At 36.1% G+C, this 21,786-nt stretch overlaps 3 protein-coding genes across 6 annotated transcripts; 2 read left to right on the top strand and 1 right to left on the bottom strand.

The window, feature by feature from the left end:
- Nucleotides 1-1,181: 1,181 nt before the first annotated feature.
- Nucleotides 1,182-2,838, top strand: LOC103451584 (uncharacterized). Its single transcript, XM_008390999.4, has 4 exons — nt 1,182-1,638; nt 1,894-1,981; nt 2,125-2,198; nt 2,308-2,838. The coding sequence occupies exons 1-4, from the start codon at nt 1,531-1,533 to the stop codon at nt 2,614-2,616; spliced, it is 579 nt and encodes a 192-aa protein (XP_008389221.3). The 5' UTR covers nt 1,182-1,530; the 3' UTR covers nt 2,617-2,838.
- A 9,022-nt stretch (nt 2,839-11,860) lies between these two features.
- LOC139190423 (extensin-like) lies at nt 11,861-12,337 on the top strand. The gene has a single exon (XM_070810698.1). The coding sequence runs from the start codon at nt 11,861-11,863 to the stop codon at nt 12,335-12,337; it is 477 nt and encodes a 158-aa protein (XP_070666799.1).
- A 3,871-nt stretch (nt 12,338-16,208) lies between these two features.
- On the bottom strand, nt 16,209-20,680 carry LOC139190645 (protein WVD2-like 7). Of its 4 annotated transcripts, none has more exons than XM_070811027.1 (10): nt 20,351-20,680; nt 20,172-20,248; nt 18,933-19,598; nt 18,229-18,450; nt 18,082-18,125; nt 17,913-17,999; nt 17,707-17,815; nt 17,529-17,600; nt 17,204-17,314; nt 16,209-16,958 (listed from the first exon to the last, which is right to left on the bottom strand). In XM_070811027.1, the coding sequence occupies exons 2-10, from the start codon at nt 20,211-20,213 to the stop codon at nt 16,488-16,490; spliced, it is 1,824 nt and encodes a 607-aa protein (XP_070667128.1). In that variant the 5' UTR covers nt 20,214-20,248; nt 20,351-20,680; the 3' UTR covers nt 16,209-16,487. The 4 variants fall into 4 exon arrangements, with proteins under 4 accessions (XP_070667128.1, XP_070667130.1, XP_070667127.1 ...); XM_070811029.1 differs by having other exon boundaries at nt 17,719-17,815; XM_070811026.1 differs by having other exon boundaries at nt 20,172-20,252; nt 20,351-20,679.
- Between the last annotated feature and the right edge of the window lie 1,106 nt (nt 20,681-21,786).

Raw genomic sequence — 21,786 nt, 5'->3', positions numbered from 1 at the left:
GTCAGCTATCGTCGTCTGATAGGAGGGTAGCGAGGAAGAAGCGTTGGCGGGTGCATAAGTTGTAGGCTGCGAGGGCGTGGAATTGGGAGCCCGGCTCCAATAGCGGAGCTAGAAATTTTGGTGGCTAGTTTAAAGATTTAAATTTTTATAAACAAAGAAACTTGATAATATATTTTTTACAGTATCGGCTAGCTTAAGAAAATTTTCACAAGTTAAGCCAAGAACTTTCGTTATTCAAACTTGTACATGTACAACAAGCGATGAGAAAAAATATGTGAGAAAAAAGAGATGCTTTGTAAATTGTATTATATAATTAAATTGAGAGAATTCGAATTAGTGACTAAATATATGGTAGGGCTACATTCGAAAATCAATAAAAATTACGTGTAAAATTTTATCTTCTACCGAAAGCTACCTGGGCTACAGCCCAGAGTAGCCCTAAGTATTGGTTTGGTATTGAGGTGCTTTTATAAAAAATGTCTATAAAAAAAAAAAACTGAGCTAAAAAATGTGTTTGGTAAACACTTAAAAACAATTTATTTCACAGTTTTGAGTGAAAAAAAAAAACTGAAAACGTGAAGCAGCAAAAATAACCTTATTTTCATAGCACAGCAGAAATTTTTTTTTTTCAAAGCACAACAATACCTAATCAGCTCTTAATGCGGTTGTTGAGTTTGTCGACGGCGAGGCCGAGTACGGTGAGGTTCTCAGGGACTACGGTGGGGTCGAAGATGAGAGTGTCGATGACGCCAGCTTCGGAGACAGAGACGATAATGCGGTAGCCTAAGGAGCCGACGATAAAGTGTTGGGCAAATGGGTCGTAGGCGAGGCCTTCGGGGAAGAGGTTGGGGGATCGGAAATTGATGAGGCGGGGCTCTGTGGCGTGGGTCAGGTTTGGGATTGGACCAAGATGATCAGAACGGCGGCGATGAGGGAGATTAACGATGGTTTCGATGCCATGGTTTTGTTTAGTGGAACTTGAGTGATGGAAACATCGACTCTGCCGTTGTATTCAAATAGAAAGGTTGATGGGCCTTGCGATAAAACTTATGGATCCAAACAGCAAGCCCAAGTATGCAAAGCATACATTGAAAACATTAGCTTCCAGGTGTCAGCTGGACACTGGATAATATCGGCATATAAATCCGTATCCAAACTGAGCACCTACTAAATCAGGAAACTGAAAAATATCTGAGGGCCGAAAAAATCTAGGGTACGACCACAGACAGAAGAGACTTCCACGTTATCATACAGAGTGTTCGGGAACATTCCGGATGGCGAACCTGAGTTAAAAATCAAAAGCCCACCAGATATTTTGCTCCGTCTTCTCCTATATATCATGTATAACATGTATAACCGACCTGCGACCGCATCATAAATCACGCAACCACCGCCTTTCCCTCGTAATTCGTTGTATTGCAAAGGTCGTCTGGGCACCAGAATTTTCGAGATCAGCAAGCTTCGGATGCGATTATTTTGTGGACTGAGAATTTGGTTTGAAGAAGTTCCGAGAGTTTGGTTTTGTTGAAGATGGAGGGTGATCGAATTCAGGGGTCTCCCTCTTATTACAGTGTTCTTGGTGTCGGCTCGGATTCTTCCGTGGAAGAGATAAGGCGTGCATATCGCAAGCTAGCTATGGTGAGTAAACTTTATCAAATATAATCTCTTTTTATTCTTGTCTAAAACCCTGTATCCCGCTGGCGTAACCGCATTGGCTTGCGGATGTTGTTTACGTATGCATCCGAGTTCGAATTCTCAACCTAGTTGAGATGGTAGAATATTGGGTTGGTTTACTTGCTTTTGAAAGATTGTTTCTTCTCGAATTCTGGTGAAAATTCATGAAATGAGCATAGATTTGATGGTTTGTGTTGGTCAATGCGGTTTTGGGTGCAGAAATGGCATCCGGACAGGTGGACAAGAACCCCTTCTTTGTTGGGTGAAGCCAAGCGGAAATTCCAGCAAATTCAAGAAGCCTATTCAGGTATAATATATATAAAATTAAAAATATCGGGTTGGTTTTTTGGAATTTTATTTGAATTAATTATTATTTATTATTTCATAATATTAAACAAGATGCTAGTATTAACAGCGTGTTTGTTGTTCGTTGTTTTCGCTTTGATGCAGTGTTATCCGACCAGAGAAAACGAAGTATGTACGATGTTGGCCTGTACGATCCCGATGACGACGAAGAGGACGAGGTGGGTATTTGTTTGTTGATTTTATTTTTATTTTTTAAAATAGTTTGGATGGTGTATTGGATTGTGTGTGATTTCCTCGGTTGCTCTATTTTTTTGATGCGGAATGCAGGGGTTCTGTGATTTTGTGCAAGAAATGGTGTCTCTGATGGCGGAATCCAGAAGAGAGGCAAAGAGTTATACCATGGAGGACTTGCAAGCAATGTTCATGGAGATGGTCAAAGGATTCGAGTCTCCTCCTTCCTCTTTCTTCTGTGGACAACCGGTGGCTTTCGAACAATCTGGATGCTCGAAAAGAACGCGTCTCGAATCTAATTCCGGGATTGGCAGAGATTCAGGTGCCGGCTCATCTCTCCATGTACCAAACTTAGGGATGTATGGAGAAGGATTCTTTTCATTTCAGTGGCAAGGACAAAGATGATAAGAATTCTTTCGAGTGTTTTGACAGCGGATTGTGTGTCCTCTTTCTCTTGTTCTTTAGAGACCACATGTATATAGAAAGGCAAGTAGATGAAAGATTGCAGTTCTTCTCTTTGTTGTGTAATTTGGGCAATTTTGTTGGGTTTTTTTTCTCTCCGTTTTCTCCTTGGACTTGTATCTTCTGAAAGCTTGCAAGATATTTTGGGGCTTTAATCGACCAAAACCCGTCAAAGCCCAGGGCTTTTCGCAACAATTTGGATAACAACAGTCAAATTAGATGACAGATTTGGCCCATGTAGGCCTGGCAATTTACACGATCCGTTAAACAGATATAAAACGACAAGAAAATAACGGGTTTTGGATCAATCTGTGAATGGGTTGTGTTGTATTTGGGTAATTTTTTACATGACGTTAACTCGCCATGAAATGATACGACGAGACAGATGATTATTGGGTTACCTGTTAAGAACCCGCTAAGATTACGAGTTTAACATCATACGATCTGTTAAGATAATTAGTATAACATGGAAACGAACATGGCAAATACTACTCGTTTGCCAAACTAGGCCTATAGAGGACTGTTTATTTGTTAAGTGCTTGTTTTTCATGCTTCCGCTGTTGTTTTACCGTCATGTTATGCTCATAACTGTAGCGTAACCATTGCTCGAAAAATTATCGCCTTGGTGTCTGAAACTCTGAATTGTTGAAGTTGACATTACATAAGACGCGGCACTTCGCTCGGATTGATCCGACTCTTCTCGGCAGGTTCATGGACAAGTGTGCTGTCTACTTGGCCTTGGAAGGCTACAACCTTACCCAGTTAAACAAAATTTCAAATTTTCAGAAGTGACATCGGCAGGTGGCACGTAGAACTTTTGGAATCCACATACCTACGGATTCTTCAATTAAATAATACATAAAACTGAACTATTCCATCATTGGAACTAACAATTAAAATTGGATTAATTAGTGATTAGTTTGTTTATATGGAAAGTAGTAATTAGGTTCCGAGATCATATCCTATCGTTGGGCTGAATTTTAATCTGTGCTATAACTTGTATGTTGAGGAGGTTGATCTGGATTTATGAAAGCCAACAAGAAATGGGGAGGAATCGAAGATGCTTTAAGAGAAAATGGGACGGTGCCCCTTTACTAGTTTTTTGTTCTCCTTTTTCCCTCTTCAGTTTCTTCAGGATTAAGTTCCTCCCATTACGACTTGATGTTTTATTTCCTTTGAAAATTTAACACGTACAACTAATATCAATGACTATTATCATTTTTTTTTATTTTGGTTAACTCGTGATGATTGAACGAAAACGTTTGCAGGAGACCAAGAGAGACAGGGATCTGTATCTTGATCGGATCCCTTCGCGGTGGAACTGGGGTGATTAGGAACTAGCTAGGTCATCAAACGTGTCTAATATATGGCATCGGAACTTGGAATCTCTCTAAAATTTTGTAAGTCTTCACTCAGACAATAGGTTAATCAACTCGTACATGTGCCCCAAGTGCCACGGCAGCCAGTCTTTGCAAGTCTTCCGCATGGCTAGTACTCCTCCTTAATTATTTCTTGTTAATTTTTTTTTAATTTTTTTGGTCAGGATTATTTCTTGTTAATTTATTTACCCTTATCAGTCTCATCATACTTTTGTATTTGACCTTGCTAATGTGTCAGTATAATATAAGTTTCAGCTGACACAAAACTTAGCAGAACAACAATTACGCAGGCAATCCATCAATTTCGTATATGCAGTATGCACCAATCATGTGACGCAACATGAAGAATTTCCACAAAATATGAGTCATCCTCTGAACATACAAGGATGTTCAAATTAATTAATGATGCAATTTCTTTTTGATAACTCAAATGATGCAGATTGAGGAGAAATTTTCCATTGTAACCGGAACACGAGTGGTACACAACGTGTTTTTATAGAAGTAGTGAGAAATTTTATTTTTTAAGTTATTAACTTTTTAACACACATATCCCACAATTTGTATAATGACATATAATGTACTACTCCATATACTGATCACACCGAAAAATCACTTCAGTATAAGAAGTATCTTACTAGCATAAAAAGTACTTGCAAAATGTTAACAACATCGGAAATGATAAAATTTAAAGTGCACAATACTTTTTAAAATTGCACTACGAGCATAATTTTTTTTAAATACAGTTTTTAACATTAAACCAGTTATCTTTAAATTTAATTCCACCATTATACAGCGATAATTAAGTCCGCTCTTCTCCTTTTCCGCTTTCTTGATTGTTCCTCGATTAATTCCAAGTTCTTCCCAGTTCCCCCTCTGATTTTTCTAAGATTTTGCTACTTTCAAAATAAAATCTGCATAATATTACATTGAAAAAATTATTGCCTGTATATGCGCCCATACACTTAATATATATGAAATGTAGATGGTGGTGGGGTCCAATAATTTGGAGCATACACATGCAGTGCGATTCCCTTATGGAAAAAAGCAACATCCTTCCACCCATGACCTAGTAGAAAAAGGCCCCATAAGAATACGTCTCACTCACTCCAGTTTGCCCATCTAATTAATCCTCTTTCTTCCTAACCCACCAAACCCCACAAGCCTACGTCCAAAGCAAACTTTCTTTACTCTGTATACTTTCTTTCAAGTTTCAACCCCCATGCACCTAATAACGTAACAAACCATCCCTCCTTCCTCTCCCTCAAATTCATTGCAACCAACGTAAGACGTAGAATCGATCGAGATTTCAGACAGACGAGCCTGCAATATGGCGATCAAACTGCAGTATGGCTCGAAACATCCCGTGGTTCTAATAATCATGCTCCTTTTGATTGCCTACGTACTAGGCCCAGTCCATGCCGATGAAACCCCAGGTGCTCCCGGCGAGGAAAAGTGCGGCTCGTGCACTCCAAGCCCACCACCGCCGGTTCCATCCCCACCACCACCATCACCGTGTCCTCCTCCACCACCATCACCGTGTCCTCCTCCACCAGCGCTTCCGCCACCGTTATCACCCCCGCCTTCTCCCAAGCTGCCACCGTGCGGCTCATGCGGTCAATACGCGCCTCCACCGCCGTCAACGCTGATATACATCACCGGTCCGCCTGGACAGTTGTACCCTATCGAACAGAATTTCAACGGTGCCAGTCGGAGTTCGGTCAACGCGTTACCGGTTTTGCTTGGGCTGCTGGCTCTCCTGCCTTTTTGGTGATCAATTATGACTTGTTAATTCATATGGTAAGTACGCATTACAAAATTAATTCAGATGATTACAAGGGATATAAAATTTAATTTCTGGATGTTATAGTTAAGGATAAGAGTTTCAGAGCAGGACTATCATTTTTGTAATCCAGGGAAATATTAAGGGCACAAAGGGGATGGTCAACACTTTCGTTTGATTCTTGCTCTAATCTCATCTCTAGTCAATTGTGTAATAATCTTCCTTAACAATCTTTCAATTTCAATTTTATTATCAATAGCATTAGAGTTCGTTCGTAACCACTTTTATTTTCTCAATTTCATATTTCTTTATTTTTCTTTCATTCAATTCAATTTTGGTGTCTAGCTCTCAAATTATTTTTATTTTTTTATTCATACAAGTAATACATTACATTAAGTTCATCTAAATTACGAGAGAAAAAAAATATTCAAAGTTGAGTGCAAAGTAATATATTTCATTGCGCACATAATCGATGCGATCGATCCTGTGTATCTAGATTGTGTGTATGGATTTGCCAACCCAACCCACCAGCTTGCACTTCCACCGACGTCTTAATTAAAAAACTTCGTTTTATTTCGGGACGCTGTAATTATATAATGTGTGATGTGCTTGTAGGTTAGGTAAGGGGTAACCATGTGTCCACGCGGCATGTTCTTTGTGGACTCAATTGTGAATGTGCTCTGGGACATAATTCAAGGTAGAACTTATGCATTTGTCCCCCAAAGTTATTTGAGTTGCTTCTGTTAATAAACTTCCTCTTATAGTCTCATTCAGGGTAGAATATCTCGGAACGAGATATATTAAAAAAACTACTTATTAGTCCAATTGTTGGAGATGAATTCTATGACTGTATGCACATACTAAATTTTATTCCCAACACTGATAAATCACACGATAATAACTAGAAAAAGACTAATGTAATAATGCATTTGTATGTACATGAGTGGTGTTTGGGTGTACTCGTTTGTTCTATACCCATATCGGAGAAAATGGTCATCACATGCGGACAGTAGACAGTACAATATGCATTCCAAGACCAAAATACAGAGTTTTTTTCTATCTGTTTGTCTCAGAGCCGTTGACAATTTAATTTGTATAATGAACAATGTGCCATTATAGTATGATATGGCTGGATAAATACACAAGTAACTCTTTCTGTAAAGGTTTAGAAAAGTGGACGTACAGTATTTCAACAAGTCCGATATCGCCGTTTTATCAAACTTAATTAGTTCATGGCAGAAATAAAATATATAAATTGATCAAGTTTTCAGCGTACACCATGTGAAATTTAGTATGAAATTGATCTTGTACATGATTAACCCTAACAGAAATTAATGTCCAAGGGACTTCCCGGATGACCATACCGGGGAAATCTATTGCACTCTATGCAGCTATTAAAATGTGTATATTTACGTACGAGTTTCTATTCGGCTGTCGATCGGATTCTGGGCTCTTTACTTCATGGTTTCATTGATAGCTGGAAGTTCTCCAAAAGTATGAACAGTTGGAGGACTTTGTACCATCAATTCCAGTGTTGTTGAATTATGTTCAACGCCCCCCGAGGACTTGGAACAAATCTTTTGTTATTTCCACTGCTTAAAGTGGTTGTTACGACCACGAAGAAACCACCGTGCTAGACCTAATAAGAGTTATTTATTTTGCTAATCTTTTAAGAAAACTACTAGGCCATTTTTCTAGTCAAATTGCTAGCGATTATTCAGCACTGAACATTATTTGAAACTGGCAAAAAATGAGTACCTATCCCTTACGAGAATCAAACCCCATCACTGAACATTATTTGAAACCGGCAGAGAATGAGTACCTATCTCTTACGAGAATCAAACCCATGTCATCATAAAAACTCGAATGCAATTAATCAGCACTTTAAATTAGTATTAACTTTAATCTATTTTCAGTGTCATACAATTTCAAATACACGAGGAGGCGATATAAATTTAGAGGTTAACTGTTAAGCAAAAAGGGTAAACATCTTGACACTCCGATGCGTTCACATCACAGCCAACTACGAAGGTGCACATGGACTGTCGTGTTTGACTACGTGGGGCAGTCGGTCTGTCACATGCACAAAATTCCAACTATGTGATCTTTGATGTCAGACTTCATTCCCATTCTGTTAACGTTTCAAATATATAGAAAAGTGCATGTGCTTCTGTGCTTGTAAAAGAAAGATCAACTTCGGTTTCACCAAACTATGGGTCCCTTGCTCGCAGGGCAGGTTTGGTAATTAAGTTTAATTAAGACTTAGTTAGTTGTCATTATCTACTAATTACCATTCATGGATGACGCGTTACCATTAAGAATTGCATAAATAAGTTGCGGCCTAAAAAAGAGATAAAAGCCGGTGCTTAATTTAGTAAATAATGCAATTCCTTAATTACATGTGCCACGTGCAAGTCTCGGATTGGCTCAAGGAAATCATCCAAGTTGGTTAGCTCTAAGTGAATAAGGCTACACCAAGTCATCAACCAGGCAACCAAACCTAGCTAACAGACTGATGGTACATCATCAGATCAATATTCATGAAATGAAAGGGCAACCCCTTTTGATTTGGAGTAAAGAAGAAACGAGCAGCAATGCTACACATGTAGTAAGTTGGGGCCATGGTGATGCCTACCTCTGACGTTTTTATAAGACATTTACTCGGATTTGATTGTAAGAGAAGTGCCAATTATCTTAACTACCTGACCTAATATGCGTATGCATATCTATCTTTGACGTTGACCAGATGAAACGAAAACATTTAAGATAAAAAGGTGATGGATGATTCTCCTATAGATTTCAATTTCAAAGTTATAATTGTAGTGGTGATTAATTTTCTTTTAGTGGCCCCAAAAGGAATTAACATCAACTTATTTTATTTTTTATTTTATTATTATTTTTGTTTTGGTTGGAAAAAATTTAAAAAGAGATTGTCCACTCTCAACAATAGCATTAGTACATACTTGTAACCTTGAGCTTGAAGGACTTACGCGTGACACTCAATTGATAACTGTCATCGATATGAATTTACATAATAATTTACAAATTGCACACCAATAAAGACTGATGGCAGCAAGACTCAAATCTTCGTAAGGTAACACACAAGTAGGGGCTTACCAACTGAGTCAACCTCATTTGTTTTTTCTGTTTTTCTTTGGCTGTATTGAAAATGAAACATAAAAAAGTGGTATTTTTGAAAGGTTGTGAGCATACAGAGTGTTTGGCTGACAATAATAGAGCACCACAGGCTGTACTGTGTACTGGTGGTTGGACCAAAGATAAAAGCAAATGCTAATGCTACCTTAAAATGGATTTATAGGTTTCAAAAAAGTTACAAGATATATGCTACTTTTAAGGGAAGGTTCTACCTGTACATGTTCTCCCAATGACTTTTCTAACATGACACCTCACCTATTTCTATTGATGATGATACACCAAGGCATCGTCCTTTCTAATCCCAAAAATTCAAACTTAAAGATAGAACAATTTCACCATACTTGCTGAAAACACAAATTTGATATAAGTCAATTAATCGTGCACATACCTTTCATTTTTTCAGATTAATAAAAAAGTTTTCTCTTTTTTTCTTGATGAGTTATAATTTTTACTTTGTGATATGAGACGCTAACCTTGCTACACGCGTACTTATGTGACAATATGGTCTTTTTTTATTTGAAAAAAATAAGTTTTATTTTTTTAGGGCATTGTGGGGAAATTCAAAGTTTCACCGTTTTTGTCTTCTCATATGACTTTATATAGATAACGAGGGAGAGAGAATTCCATTATGAAATTCATAATTGTAGGAAAAAAAAGCGATCAGACATGAATCAACCTAATTAGTTAAGATAGTGTACACGTCCCCTTCAACTTAAATTCATAACCATATATGAGAGCAACTTAGAAAGGAACAAGTGCAGTGAAGGCGCAATGTTGAATGGGTCACCATGGTCCTATTTAGTATTACTTTCGTAGTATCAATGGTAGCTATAACTACAATGTACAAAAGGGTTTGCTTCTTTTAAGTTAAGAAATACAAGGTAAACCCTAGAATTCTTTTACAAAACCAAAGAAGTCATCATGTTAAATCGTACGCGGTCGAGTTTATATATGTTGGGTTGTGTTGTTCGTCAAAATTACTCAACTTCTGACCGCTTTTTTCTCCCAGTTGCATGTGCATATGCCTTCAAGTTTGCTCCTTGCGTACGTCGCAGCAAAGAAAAATTATACGTTTTCGATTGCATCTTTCTACACCTGTCTCTCTCCATGATTAATTTGATTCTCAAATATTATGCTTGGTTAAAGAACACCGTTAGGTGTAGAAATTAGTGGCTGTTGACAATAATTTGCTATATCCACATGCATATATATGGTCACACACATACGCATAACCAAAGAGACTTTGAAATTTTTGCTTATTTTTTTGTTTTTTAAAATTGAAATACATGCATCAATTTCGGCGTATATTATTAATCATTACTTGTGATTTGAAGGATTAGTTTAATTATAATATAATCTCATATGCAGGAATATAGTACGCACTTTATAATAGAAGGCTTATGCCTGAAGTATGTTTTCTTTTTTCTTTAACATTAGAGGGTTTCGAATTGTGAACACAGTCTATTTTTAATTTTGTTTTTACCCATCATCTTACCCGCTCTTACCATTAGGCTAACCAAATGAGCTCTTCGATACTCGGTGTCTTTCGATAGTTTGGCAAGATCCAATTGTAGAGCAGATTAACACGAGTTTCAAGTTTGAAGAAGCTAGCTAGGGAACAGGATACAATTCCATCGAAGTTGGGAGAGAGAAGAATATTAAAGCATTACTAATTTATTTGCAGAGATGACCAACTAGGGTTTTCACCAAACCTGCAGGTTGGTTTAAGTGATCTGTTTTCATCCAAGGCATTGAAACTATTGGTTCAGCAAAAACATATTTCCTTCTAGTTATGAAACATTACTTGGGGCAGGTAGCAAAGAAATTTATTTAAGGGAGTGATATAATTTATTCCAAAACTAAAATGATTGAGTTTCAGTCAGCTAAGGCTGCGATCATATGACATTTATTTATCTTTGACGTGCACTCTCACTACGCAAGGGCAATAATTGCACATTATTACAATAATAGTTAGCTAGCCCACACATTTTCCTCTACCTTCTTCCAATAGGTTCGTCTAAGCTCTCCTCATGTGGGATTGGGGCTCACTATAGTAAACTAGTGTGGGAAGTGAATTAGGTCTTACGAAATGTCCCACCTTCGAAGGCAAAAGATGTATAATTATCAGTGATCTAAAATTCGACAAATTCGGATAATGTTTGAGCTCAAAAAGGTTACTAAGTAACCTGATTTAGGGTTGTCTCAAATGAATAATTCGTGATTTTAGCCTAATTGAACTATATACTCTTCTTTTTTTCTTAACTTAAGGACTAGGAAGTTTGAAACGAGTTGACATCTAATAACTAGAAGCTATGTGAACAATCTTAGAGTTTTTTCGACTACGTCTTACTTAAGAAGTTTGTTTACTTTATACATGTTAAATAACTTCAAAATTTGTTCATCTAGCAGGCTACTATTGACTTTAAAATTTAAATAACACTAATAGCCAAATTCAAAACGTAAAAGTGATGGTAAGTAGAATGATAAGTAAGAATATACTAAGTACAGGATTCGAAACCTCCCATATATCAAAAAGAAATTCATAAAGTGAAAGTGTAATGAGGCATCTTCTAACTATATACGGTCTAAAACTATTTAGGTGTAGCTGCTCGCTGCTAGATAGAATTTGCTTTCTTCAACAATCCCTTTTGGCCCCTCTATATTTTCTTTCTTTTTCTTACTCTTTGAGTCATGACAAGACCCTCAAAGTCTTCTTTCTAATAAGAAAAGTTGTACAACCACCTCCACCTCCACCCACTCCACTTGTTTTCTTCCCCAAACACACACACACACACACACACACACATCCCTTTTCCTTCCACTCTCTCACTCATTTTCCTAAACTCCCACAAAATACTCGGCCCAATCTCCCATGGCTGCTGCTGCAAAGATAAACCCACTCATTCTCTCAGGTCTCTTTTTGTTCTCAATAATTCTCAGCTTTCCTGCAACAACAATATCAGACAATCCCTGCGCGTATCCATGTTATCCTCCACCTACAGGCACCGGAGGCACTTTTACTCCAACAACTCCGACCACCACAACGCCATCTCCTCCGTCGTCCCAAACCGCGGCATACCCGCCTCCGGCCGTCGTCAACAACCCAACTGGATATTACCCGTACAACCCTCCTCCGTCTACTTATAACGGCGGCTATGGATATGGTGCTAATCCTCCTCCGGACCCCATCTTACCTTATTTTCCGTTCTACTACAAAAACGGTGCTCATGGAAATCAAGACGCTTCGTCGGCAACTTCTGTAAGCAGAAGATCGTCAACGCTCTTCAACACTATTGCCACCACCAATCTTTACGTTGTATTTGTCTACTTCTTTTTTAACTTTCAGTAAAAGTTAGAAAGTCTTCTTTGTTTGTTAGAAAGTCTTCTTTGTTTTAATGAATTAATGAGCTTAGTCGCAATTATCTCTCGTTGGAATGATATCAAACGTCATTTGTTTTGTTTAATTAGATTAATCATGTTAAATATTTTTATGCTACGCATTTTGTTACACATAATGTATGGTATACACTATTATTACTAGATCACGCCTATTTTTTTTTTTTTTAAATTCTTTAAAATCTTGAGTGATCTAGACGTTAAATTACAAACATATGTTAAATGACATAATTTTGTAAACTGTACAAACATAATTTTGTAAACTAAAGGACATAGAAGTTGATGAGTTAATTATTACTAAAATGTTGATTAACATGCTTATTTTTATTGTTGATAAATCATTTAGTTTTCAAATTTAATGTCCTTATCATTACCCATATATTTAGTTGTAAAGATGATGAGATGAATTGAGCATTGGCGACCACCATGGGATAGTTCAATAGTTGAAGATAAATTTCAGGCCTGTATTCGAATTTAGGTGCTTTTTGAAAGAAAGAAAAACACGCAAAATATGTGCTTTTTGCAGAAAGCGCTTAAAGTGTTTATTTTAGGATCCATTTGAATTTTTACTAAAGATTAGTTTTAAAAACATTTTCACCAAAGCATTTTCACTGGTTTTAGATGTACTTCCAATTAGTCATATTTAGAAATATGTAAGATGATGAGGTGAATTGAGCATTGGCAATGTAAGTGAGAGAAAACAGAGCAAGCGTTAAAGAAAGAAAATGAAGATGATGATACTATATTCGTTTTCTTTTGTCCTAAGGTGCATGATTTGTAAATTGTAACCAACCATTTGTGTATTGCATCATTTGTTTTGGTGATATTTGCAGAAAAGGACAGCAAATATGTTTAATTTAACAGTCGGGCAGGACCATGGAGACTTCACGATTCCTAGTCAATTATGCTCCTTAGGCTCCTTCCTTTCATTTTTTGTCTTCATTCCAAACTTTTAGTATAGAGCTAAGGACCGACCCCTCATGACCATCAAGTCAATTGGGAAAGGAAAATGTTATTTGAACTCATTTAATTTTTTTTCTACACCCAATTTAGATTTTAAATGTGAAATATCTTTATTACCTTATTGCATAATTAAGATAAAATTAACAAGAAAAATAAGATACTAATAAGGAGTAATTAGGTTTTCATCCTTATTTTTACTACTCTATTGATTAAAACCTTATTACTTTTCAATTTTTGATCAAGGTCCTTTGTATTAATAATATCATTAATTATTTCAATAATAAAATATTTTTTATTTCTAAATATATTCATTTAATATTAAAAATGTTACAATTAGTATATTTATACTTATGGCTAAATTTTTTATCATATATTTTTATTTTTAGTTTGTACCCATTTTTAATTTGCAACCCTTTTTTAATTTGTACCAATTTTCCTTTCAGTTTTAATTTGTACCCATATATTAAATTCTTTTTGTGCCCATATTTTTTAAAGTTTTATTTGTATTGTACCCATATTTTTTTATTTATTTGTACCCATTTTTATTTTTGCTAAATGTACCCATTTTGAAGAATGTACCCATGTTTTGATACAATAATTTTTTGGTTATTTTTATGAATGTACCCATGTTTACACACACGCACACACAATAGTATATTTATATTTTAATATTTTTAATCCCACAAATTATGGTTTTTTATTTAAAATCTCATTACTATAAACAACTATAAATTTTAATTTTTAATTTAAAAAATATAGTAACGTACATAGAAATAAATTATCAATTAATTTCAGGGACTTGGATCAAAAATTGAAAACCAATAAGGTTTCAGTCAAAGATTGTTCATAACTAGGGACCGCATCCAAAGTCTCCCTATTAATAAACCCACAATCAGTAACTAAACTCTTACGTAACTTTTAACGTACGTTTTGTTCTAGCAAAAACCCTAAGACGCTTTCATAAAGAAAAAATAAACTCTTTTTGACGGATAGAGGGTGATTTTGAAAATTTTAATCCTCCAACTAAAATATAAATTTATTTATGCGAGAGTTGAATTATTGATTTATTGACATATATGCCATATACTACCATTCTGACTATTAGCTGTATAAGTTTACCAAGTATTTGTTCTTTTTGGACACCATTTACCAAAGTCTTCTACTTCTTAATTTACATATAACCATAACATCCTGCTTTTGTTATTGGATTACTTATCAATCTGCTACTACTTAATTTGAGAGTTACAATTAGATAATAGACAGCATTGATTAGCTAAGTTCCTCATGTCTGCGTTCGTATAATATCTTACTGATAAAATTAGTCTTTGCTTTGCAATCTAAATTCTAATTAGCCAAACCACCAACAGCTGCATTCTTTGCATCATTGTTTTCGCATGTTTCCCAGCTCTTTTCATTTGATTTTGGTTTTTTATTTTTTAAATGAGTGTAAAGATAAATTTACATCCTTAAATTGGGTTTGTGAGGATAATTTAGGCAATAAATTTGGGTTTAAAGAGATATTGAAAGTTTAATTAAAAACAATATGTGTGTAAAGAGTAAGCTGGGTGTAGAAAGAGGTTCAACGGGTTCAAATAAAATTTCTCATTGGGAAATTGTATGATGACTAATGAACCTAAGCATCCAAATATGTTTCTTTAGAAACAATATTTATTTAAAACTAATCTAAACCGTGAGAGAAGAGAGTTTTGAATAGTATAAATAAAGGGTGATGTTATTCACACGCTTATTTTTATCTCTAGACACTCTTTTTAATTTTCAAATGTCAAATCGAAATGAATTGATGAAGATCAATAGACAAAAATTAATAAGAATGTATGAAAAATAAAAAGAAGTGTATAAATAGCACGACCTTATTAAAAATAGGGAATGAAATTGCTTTGTTAAAGCAAATAAGGAATTTCTTTGCATGTGTGTTGTAATGAGGGGTGACTACGTAGGTATCTAGGTCAATCCTTTCACAAGCACTAATAATTTGGCGTGTAATTAACGGAAGGAAAATGTCAGGGAGATTATCTTTTTAGATTATAATTTGTAAATCACATGATGTAGTGATTGATCGTTGGATTTATTTTATAATGATTTAAGTAAGAAGTCCAACCATTAACCATCATTGTACCACGTCATGTGATCTACAAAATATGGTCTAAATAAATAGTCTTAACATAAAGGATATTGTTTTCAAACTCTCGAGGTTTAGCTGGTCTACACCACAATAATAAGATATACAACCACTAATCAAACCCAATTAGCATAAATCCAATAGCAATTAGGCTATTAGGTAGGCTTAATTCATGGTATGGCCGTTTGTTCGCGTAAAACGCAGTATTGCTCTTAGATACGGTGCCACATGCCGTGCACGTGACTCTAAAAAGAGAAGGAACTATAAGTTGCAACCTAACCGAAACGACTAATAAGTACTTGATTGAAATTTGAAACAGCTGAAACAATAAGGATGAAATTGAAATCCGAGTCAAAGTAGTTGGTGACTTTTGTGAATTGCTTCATACGCAAGATAAATGCCAAGGAGAAATCTTGATCCACCAATCAGTGAAAGATGGGTCAAGTTTCCAACTTTCCCTACCACAATTTTTTGTACAAGTGATGACGAAGAAGATGGAATTGAATTTAGAATCTCGAGTGCAAGAGTGAAATGCTTTTTATCAACTCATTAATTCATTTTAAGGTACTTGATTACACAGTACTAATCTGACACATCCCGAACCAAATATCCACGTGAATGCTGAGATCAAAGCATGTTGGCTGACGCTCGAAGGATGACGAAACCATAAAATGAAGGTGATGTGTGAAAAATATGAAGAAATCAAAACAAGAATTCACAGTGCACGGAAAAAACGCTTATTAGTTATTACATAGTCCGCAGTGTCAAAGCATAGAAGATAACTTGGTTTGATTACATGATAAATAAATTTAATAAAACATTTAATTGTAAAGGTGGCAAGAGGGCCTAGGATTCCAATTTTTCTACTCCCTCAAACAGCACAACCATATATTATTCTCTCTTCGCCTACATGGTTTGTTACAAGCTTTGCTTCCATTAAAACTCAGGCTTGCAGTGTTCACCCTGCACGGCTGACTATATTCCGTCTCTCGGTGTTCATTCATGAGGCAACACCAACTGTTAGATGACCCATTCTTGAACTGCTTCCAAAGCCGACGCTGACTTTCACACCCTTCCTTGCCATCTCTCTGCTGTTCCTTTCACCTCCTACTTTCTGCTTCCCCTCAGTTTTCTGACTTTTTGCCATTTTTCCGCTCTCTAATGATCGATGTTTCTGTGTATTAACATTCTTCTCTCTTTCTTTTGTCCTCATGACTTCACCTTTTGTTGTATCTCGGGACAAGTTTTTGCTGCTCAATGTGGTTGAAGAAACTGAACTAGCTTCAGAGGGCTCAGCCATCATGAAGTTAGTTTCTCTTGAGGCCTCGGGCAAATCGGTTGTGTTTACAGAATCACTATCAGTAGGAGCTTCAGACTTTCCTGTCTCTGAATGTGATAGCAATCTTGAGGTAGCTCCACTCCCTGGATTTGTTGACATGCTTTGTACTTTAGAGGATTTGGTAGATACAGCCTGAAAAACATATTGAAAATCCATGATTAACTGGGCCATTAGTTTCCAATTTTCCATTTCGAAATCTTAATCACATTCAGAACTGAACTGTTTGGTGCGAGAAAGAACATCTGGTCATGCTTTAGGCAAGGTGGTGAAACCATGCAACAAAATGGAACAGCAACAAGTCATCCTCTAATCTCAAATTTATGCTCGATTCACTTGGAAGTTCTTGTCTTAAAATGCAATGGATGGCATTTATTTACCTTGCTCCCATCATGCACTGAATTCACAGCTGAATGATAGAAAGAAGGCATTGGTGCTGCTTTGAAGTTGAGGCTTTTGCGGAATTGTCTAATCTCAGCTTCGTTTTTTTCCTGCAATAACAGTAATGTAACCCCGCTGAGATTCTTAAGCAAAGTTTCGGAAGCATGCAATAAGGAAAATTTGAGTGGCTTCATCATTAACCATTTGGATCCTTGCTCCAAGCATCAAATATAGCATTCTACTAGTTTGAAAGACATAATTGTCTTCTTTGACACACCGATGTCCCACAATGAACTTGTCAAATAGATGAATCGTCTCATTTACCTGCTTTCTTGCTTGGATCTTATTCATCTCATCTTCCTTGGCATGCATTTTTTCTTCCATCTTGGTGAAGAACTGGATTGTAAGAGCCACAAGGACAAAGGAACAAGTCATTTCAGCATTGTAAGCAATATAAATCTTAACCCAAAATCTAAAGGAACACCAAATTCATAAAAAGTACATGGTGGCTTGCCTCTTTCCTCCTTTCTGCTCGTTCAGAACTTTTGAAATTGAAAGTTGCAACACTTGATCTTGTATCAGACTTGGTCAAATTGACTCTTTGGTTAAGCCTATACGAGAGAGGAATATGGAAAGGGTGACCTCACAAAAATTCTACAGTTTGAGAGGTAGAAACACTGATAGCATCAGTAAGAAATTCCAATAAACCTGTTTGCCATTTGGCGTCCTCGGGACTCAGGCTTGACGGCAGGAGGTTGAGGTTCACCAAGGTTCTTAACACAGTACTCTTTATCACTACAATAATGCAAGAACTATGCATATGAGGTTCCATTCAGTAAAACATTTTGGATTTCTACTTGCAATCAACAATATATACCTTCGACTCTCATGAGCAGAATTTCCCTTCAGTTTTGTAGAATCCTGCGCGTAGAATCCAAAGGCACACCAGTTTTTGAGAAACCAATATGCTTACAATGTACTATGTAGAAGGTGAAGAACGTCATAAAGACGATAAAATGCTTACCTCTGATTTTGGAGTCCTGCGAACAGAATGTGTAGGTGGAATTGCAGTTTTTGATGACAGCTTTTCTTTATACGTTCTTCGTGTACCCTCTCTTTCTCTTGTATTAGATTTATTTGTAGGAACTTTAGACGACTCAGCAGAAATGCTTCTCTTAACCGGAGAAATGCTGGCCTTAGATTTTACTCTGGACTTGGAAATTTTGGATTCTTTTCCAGCCTTCAACTAGATAGGAAACCGAGGAATTTATAGTTAGTATTGTTACTAACTAAAGAAAAATGAGTTAGGGGTGGTTTGGGAGTGAGGTGCTTAAAAAAAAAAACACCCATGAAAAAAAAATGTGAGGGTTTTAGGTGTTTAGCAAACTGAAAAAAAAAAAACTTATTTTGGAAGCTGATGTGAGAATAAGCCGAAATCAAAGGAAAAAGCTGAAGCTGCTATTTGTAGCTTTGGAAAACTGGTTTTTTTTCAAAGCACACGGAGCTACAATGATCCTTTAATGAAAATAGCCACTATCAGACTACTTTTTTTTTTTTTTTTTTTTCCAAAAACACTTTTACATAAAAGTTTACCAAACACTCTGCTGATTTATTTCACAGCCGCTTATTCTCACAGCACAGTCGATTATTCTCACAACAGTTTTTTTTCAAAGGACAGCAATACCAAACCAGCCCTTAGTACGATGAAAGTTTTCTATAAGAACATACCTTTGAAGAAGAATTGTGCAAACTTTCCACAATGGTGATGTTAACTTCCTCATCTGCTGCAGTCTTGGGGTTCATATTAACAGAATTACATGATTCATCAGCATTCACAGCATCACCATTATGATTCTCATTTACATTGGTCTCTGGTTCATCGATACTTGAAGAAAACATGTCACAACCTATTCCAGTTTGATGTGTTTCCTCGGGATTATCATCTTTAATATCCACCAGAATATGTTCATCGTTCAACTCAGATGCCCTCTGAGGATCAGACAATGAAACTTCAGGATCTTCCCTTTCACATTCTTTCACTTCAAAGTCTCCGTGGTACTCTGAACCCTCCGAGGTCTCATCAAAATGAGCGCAACTATTATCTTCATTTCCGTCTTCAAATTCTTCTCCGTACGCATCACTCTCCAAGACATCATTTTCACAGACTTGATGATTTGAACCGCTATAGCACTCGAGTAAATTTGGTTTGGGAAAACCCTTCTTCTTGAATTGAGCTTCGAAGTAAGCTTTCCTCTCAATAACTGAACCCGGTTTCAAGCATTTTTCAACCTCTTCAACATATCTGTTATGCGAGAAAGACGACCTCTTTTCCCAAGATAAAACTTCGTTTTCAAACCTCCCGAATGATATGGAACCAGAGTGTAAAGAGTCTGCCTGTCCATTTCGAAGAAGTAGCTGTTATAAAAGCGGAGGACTACAAAACAGAATGAATCACTAAATATAATTTGTCAATTCATCCACTAGTTTGGACATTCATAGCAGAATGGCACATTGTGGGAGAATTTGGATGCACTAGTATATCAATTTCTGGGCACTTCTACTGAAAATTAACCAAAGGGATGCAAATCAACGATCGGAAAAGCAGATCAGAACTGATTGATTGCCTCGAAATGCAAGTTCATCGCGCTTTCCATATGACTTACAAAAAACCATATCGTGCACAAAACATTTCATGTAAGGGAAACATTTGTTCCAGCTAATCAACCTCTAGGCCTATATTTATTTTCATTCTTTGAATCTCATATCTAGCGCAAAAATTGAAACTTAAACACCGGAAACAAAATGGTTATCAAACGGGCCCAAATCTTCCTGATTAAGCAGTTAATCTCGTACTGGTGCAGAATTTAAGAAACATTACTCACTAACAAACATAATTAATCAAGAAAATTATTCTCGACAAAAATAAAAATAAAAAAATAAAAAATCAATCAAGCATAAAGAAGTTACCTGACAGCTAAAACCAACAGGCTCTTCTATCTCCCCAGACATGACTATAATCTGCCCTCGAAATCTCAAAGGAATGCCTATCTTTCAGAGACAAAATCTGAGTTTAGTAAGCAAACAAACATGGGCAAGCAAGTCCATTAATTTATCAGAAAACCTTGCAAGAAACGTTAAGAATTTGCCTTAATCAAAACCCCATTTCACAGCTACAAGAAAAGCATATCAAACAGTGATCTGGGATTGGATAGAATTCCAGAGGATTAAAAAGTTGGGTTATGAAGGATGGAGGAGCTAAAATGTTAGTCGGGAATCTGAAGCAAGCGTGTTAGGAGCGAAAACACACTCACATGAGTCTAAGGCACAAAACCCACTTGTCTGTCTGTCTTTAGATCTTGGTTTTTTGTTTTTTGGGTTGCAAGATTAGATCTTGTTGTTTGGCTAACAAGCTTCTGAGGTTTCTAGAGAGAGAATGAGCAGGAGAGAGAGAAAGAGAGACATAGACTTTTTTGGTGAATGAGTGAGAAGTGATTAGTGTACTTATAAGTTGTTTTCCACGTACGATATCAAAGTGTGAAGTCGGATTTGCTTGAAAAGGTTGGATTGTGAACTGTAGCAATCAACGACAAATCTCAATCGGTGAGGGTTTTGGTTGCCCTTTCGCATCATATTATTATTAATTATGGAAAATTTTGAAAGAGGTCCAATATTATAATTCATTTTTTGAAATATGTTCAATTTTTAATGATTTTTTCCTTTTGAAATAGGTTCAATTTTTAGTAAGGTGCCCCTTTAAATTTCTCTAATTTATGGATAAAGATTTTAACTTGGGCGAAAATGGAGTGGGACATTGCCTGCCTGGCCAGGTTTTTTTTTTTTTTTTTTTCCTTCGCCAATACAATTAAACTTGCATTTTCAACTCTGAATTTGACGAATGGACATTAAGAATAAGTTGAGTGAGCATCGAAAATATTTTGGTTTTTGGCTTCGCGTGTGTATAATGGCAAAGCCAGGAATTGTTGGGGAGAGGGTGAACTTAAAAGAGTGCAAGGTTCAAAAAACTGGCAACAATCTAATCCTTTTATATAGTAGTGTCTTCCATAATTTATCAGTACAAACAAATTTCAATTGTTGCCGACGAGATTTCAGATCATGAAAACATCGCATAGTAAGCTCGTTATCAATTAAAGTAAATACATCTCTCTCAATGTAAACAATCATGCTACCACTTAACCATTGATCTCCCATTTGTACACAATGGTGTTTTCACAATATTCATAGCAGAAAAAGCTCTCACCATTGAAGCAGTTGTAACCAGTAATACCAAAACCAATGTAAGAAGCTTATACGCTATCATATAGCTTGCACACCTCCTGATCTTCACCAACTCCTTTGCAAGATCATTGCTTCCTCCCGGTCTTAGACTCTTAATCCTAGAGTAAAATATACTTTATGACTACTAACTAATTAAACCAACAATTCAATTAATCAATACCAATAATGATATAAATTATTCAATAATCCAAAATTCAATTCCATTAATCAATATCAATAATTAATTAATCAATAATCAAGAATTAAATTTTTACCCTAAAAAACAATTTCATTCATCAATAATCAT

This window comes from Malus domestica, chromosome 13 (assembly GCF_042453785.1).
Source record: "Malus domestica chromosome 13, GDT2T_hap1".
Classification (NCBI taxonomy): Eukaryota; Viridiplantae; Streptophyta; class Magnoliopsida; order Rosales; family Rosaceae; genus Malus; species Malus domestica.
Note: the sequence above shows the minus strand (reverse complement) of the source record. Positions and strands in the feature narration are given on the sequence as shown.

Coding starts and splice junctions, on each gene's coding strand:
- LOC103451584 (XM_008390999.4), top strand. CDS start 1,531: ATGGAGGGTGATCGAATTCAGGGGTCTCCCTCTTATTACAGTGTTCTT. Junction 1,982..2,124: donor AATTCAAGAAGCCTATTCAG/GTATAATATATA, acceptor GCTTTGATGCAG/TGTTATCCGACCAGAGAAAA. Junction 2,199..2,307: donor ATGACGACGAAGAGGACGAG/GTGGGTATTTGT, acceptor TGCGGAATGCAG/GGGTTCTGTGATTTTGTGCA.
- LOC139190423 (XM_070810698.1), top strand. CDS start 11,861: ATGGCTGCTGCTGCAAAGATAAACCCACTCATTCTCTCAGGTCTCTTT.
- LOC139190645 (XM_070811027.1), bottom strand. CDS start 20,213: ATGTCTGGGGAGATAGAAGAGCCTGTTGGTTTTAGCTGTCAG. Junction 17,816..17,912: donor GGACGCCAAATGGCAAACAG/GTTTATTGGAAT, acceptor TCTCTCGTATAG/GCTTAACCAAAGAGTCAATT. Junction 17,601..17,706: donor GGAAAGAGGCAAGCCACCAT/GTACTTTTTATG, acceptor CTTACAATCCAG/TTCTTCACCAAGATGGAAGA.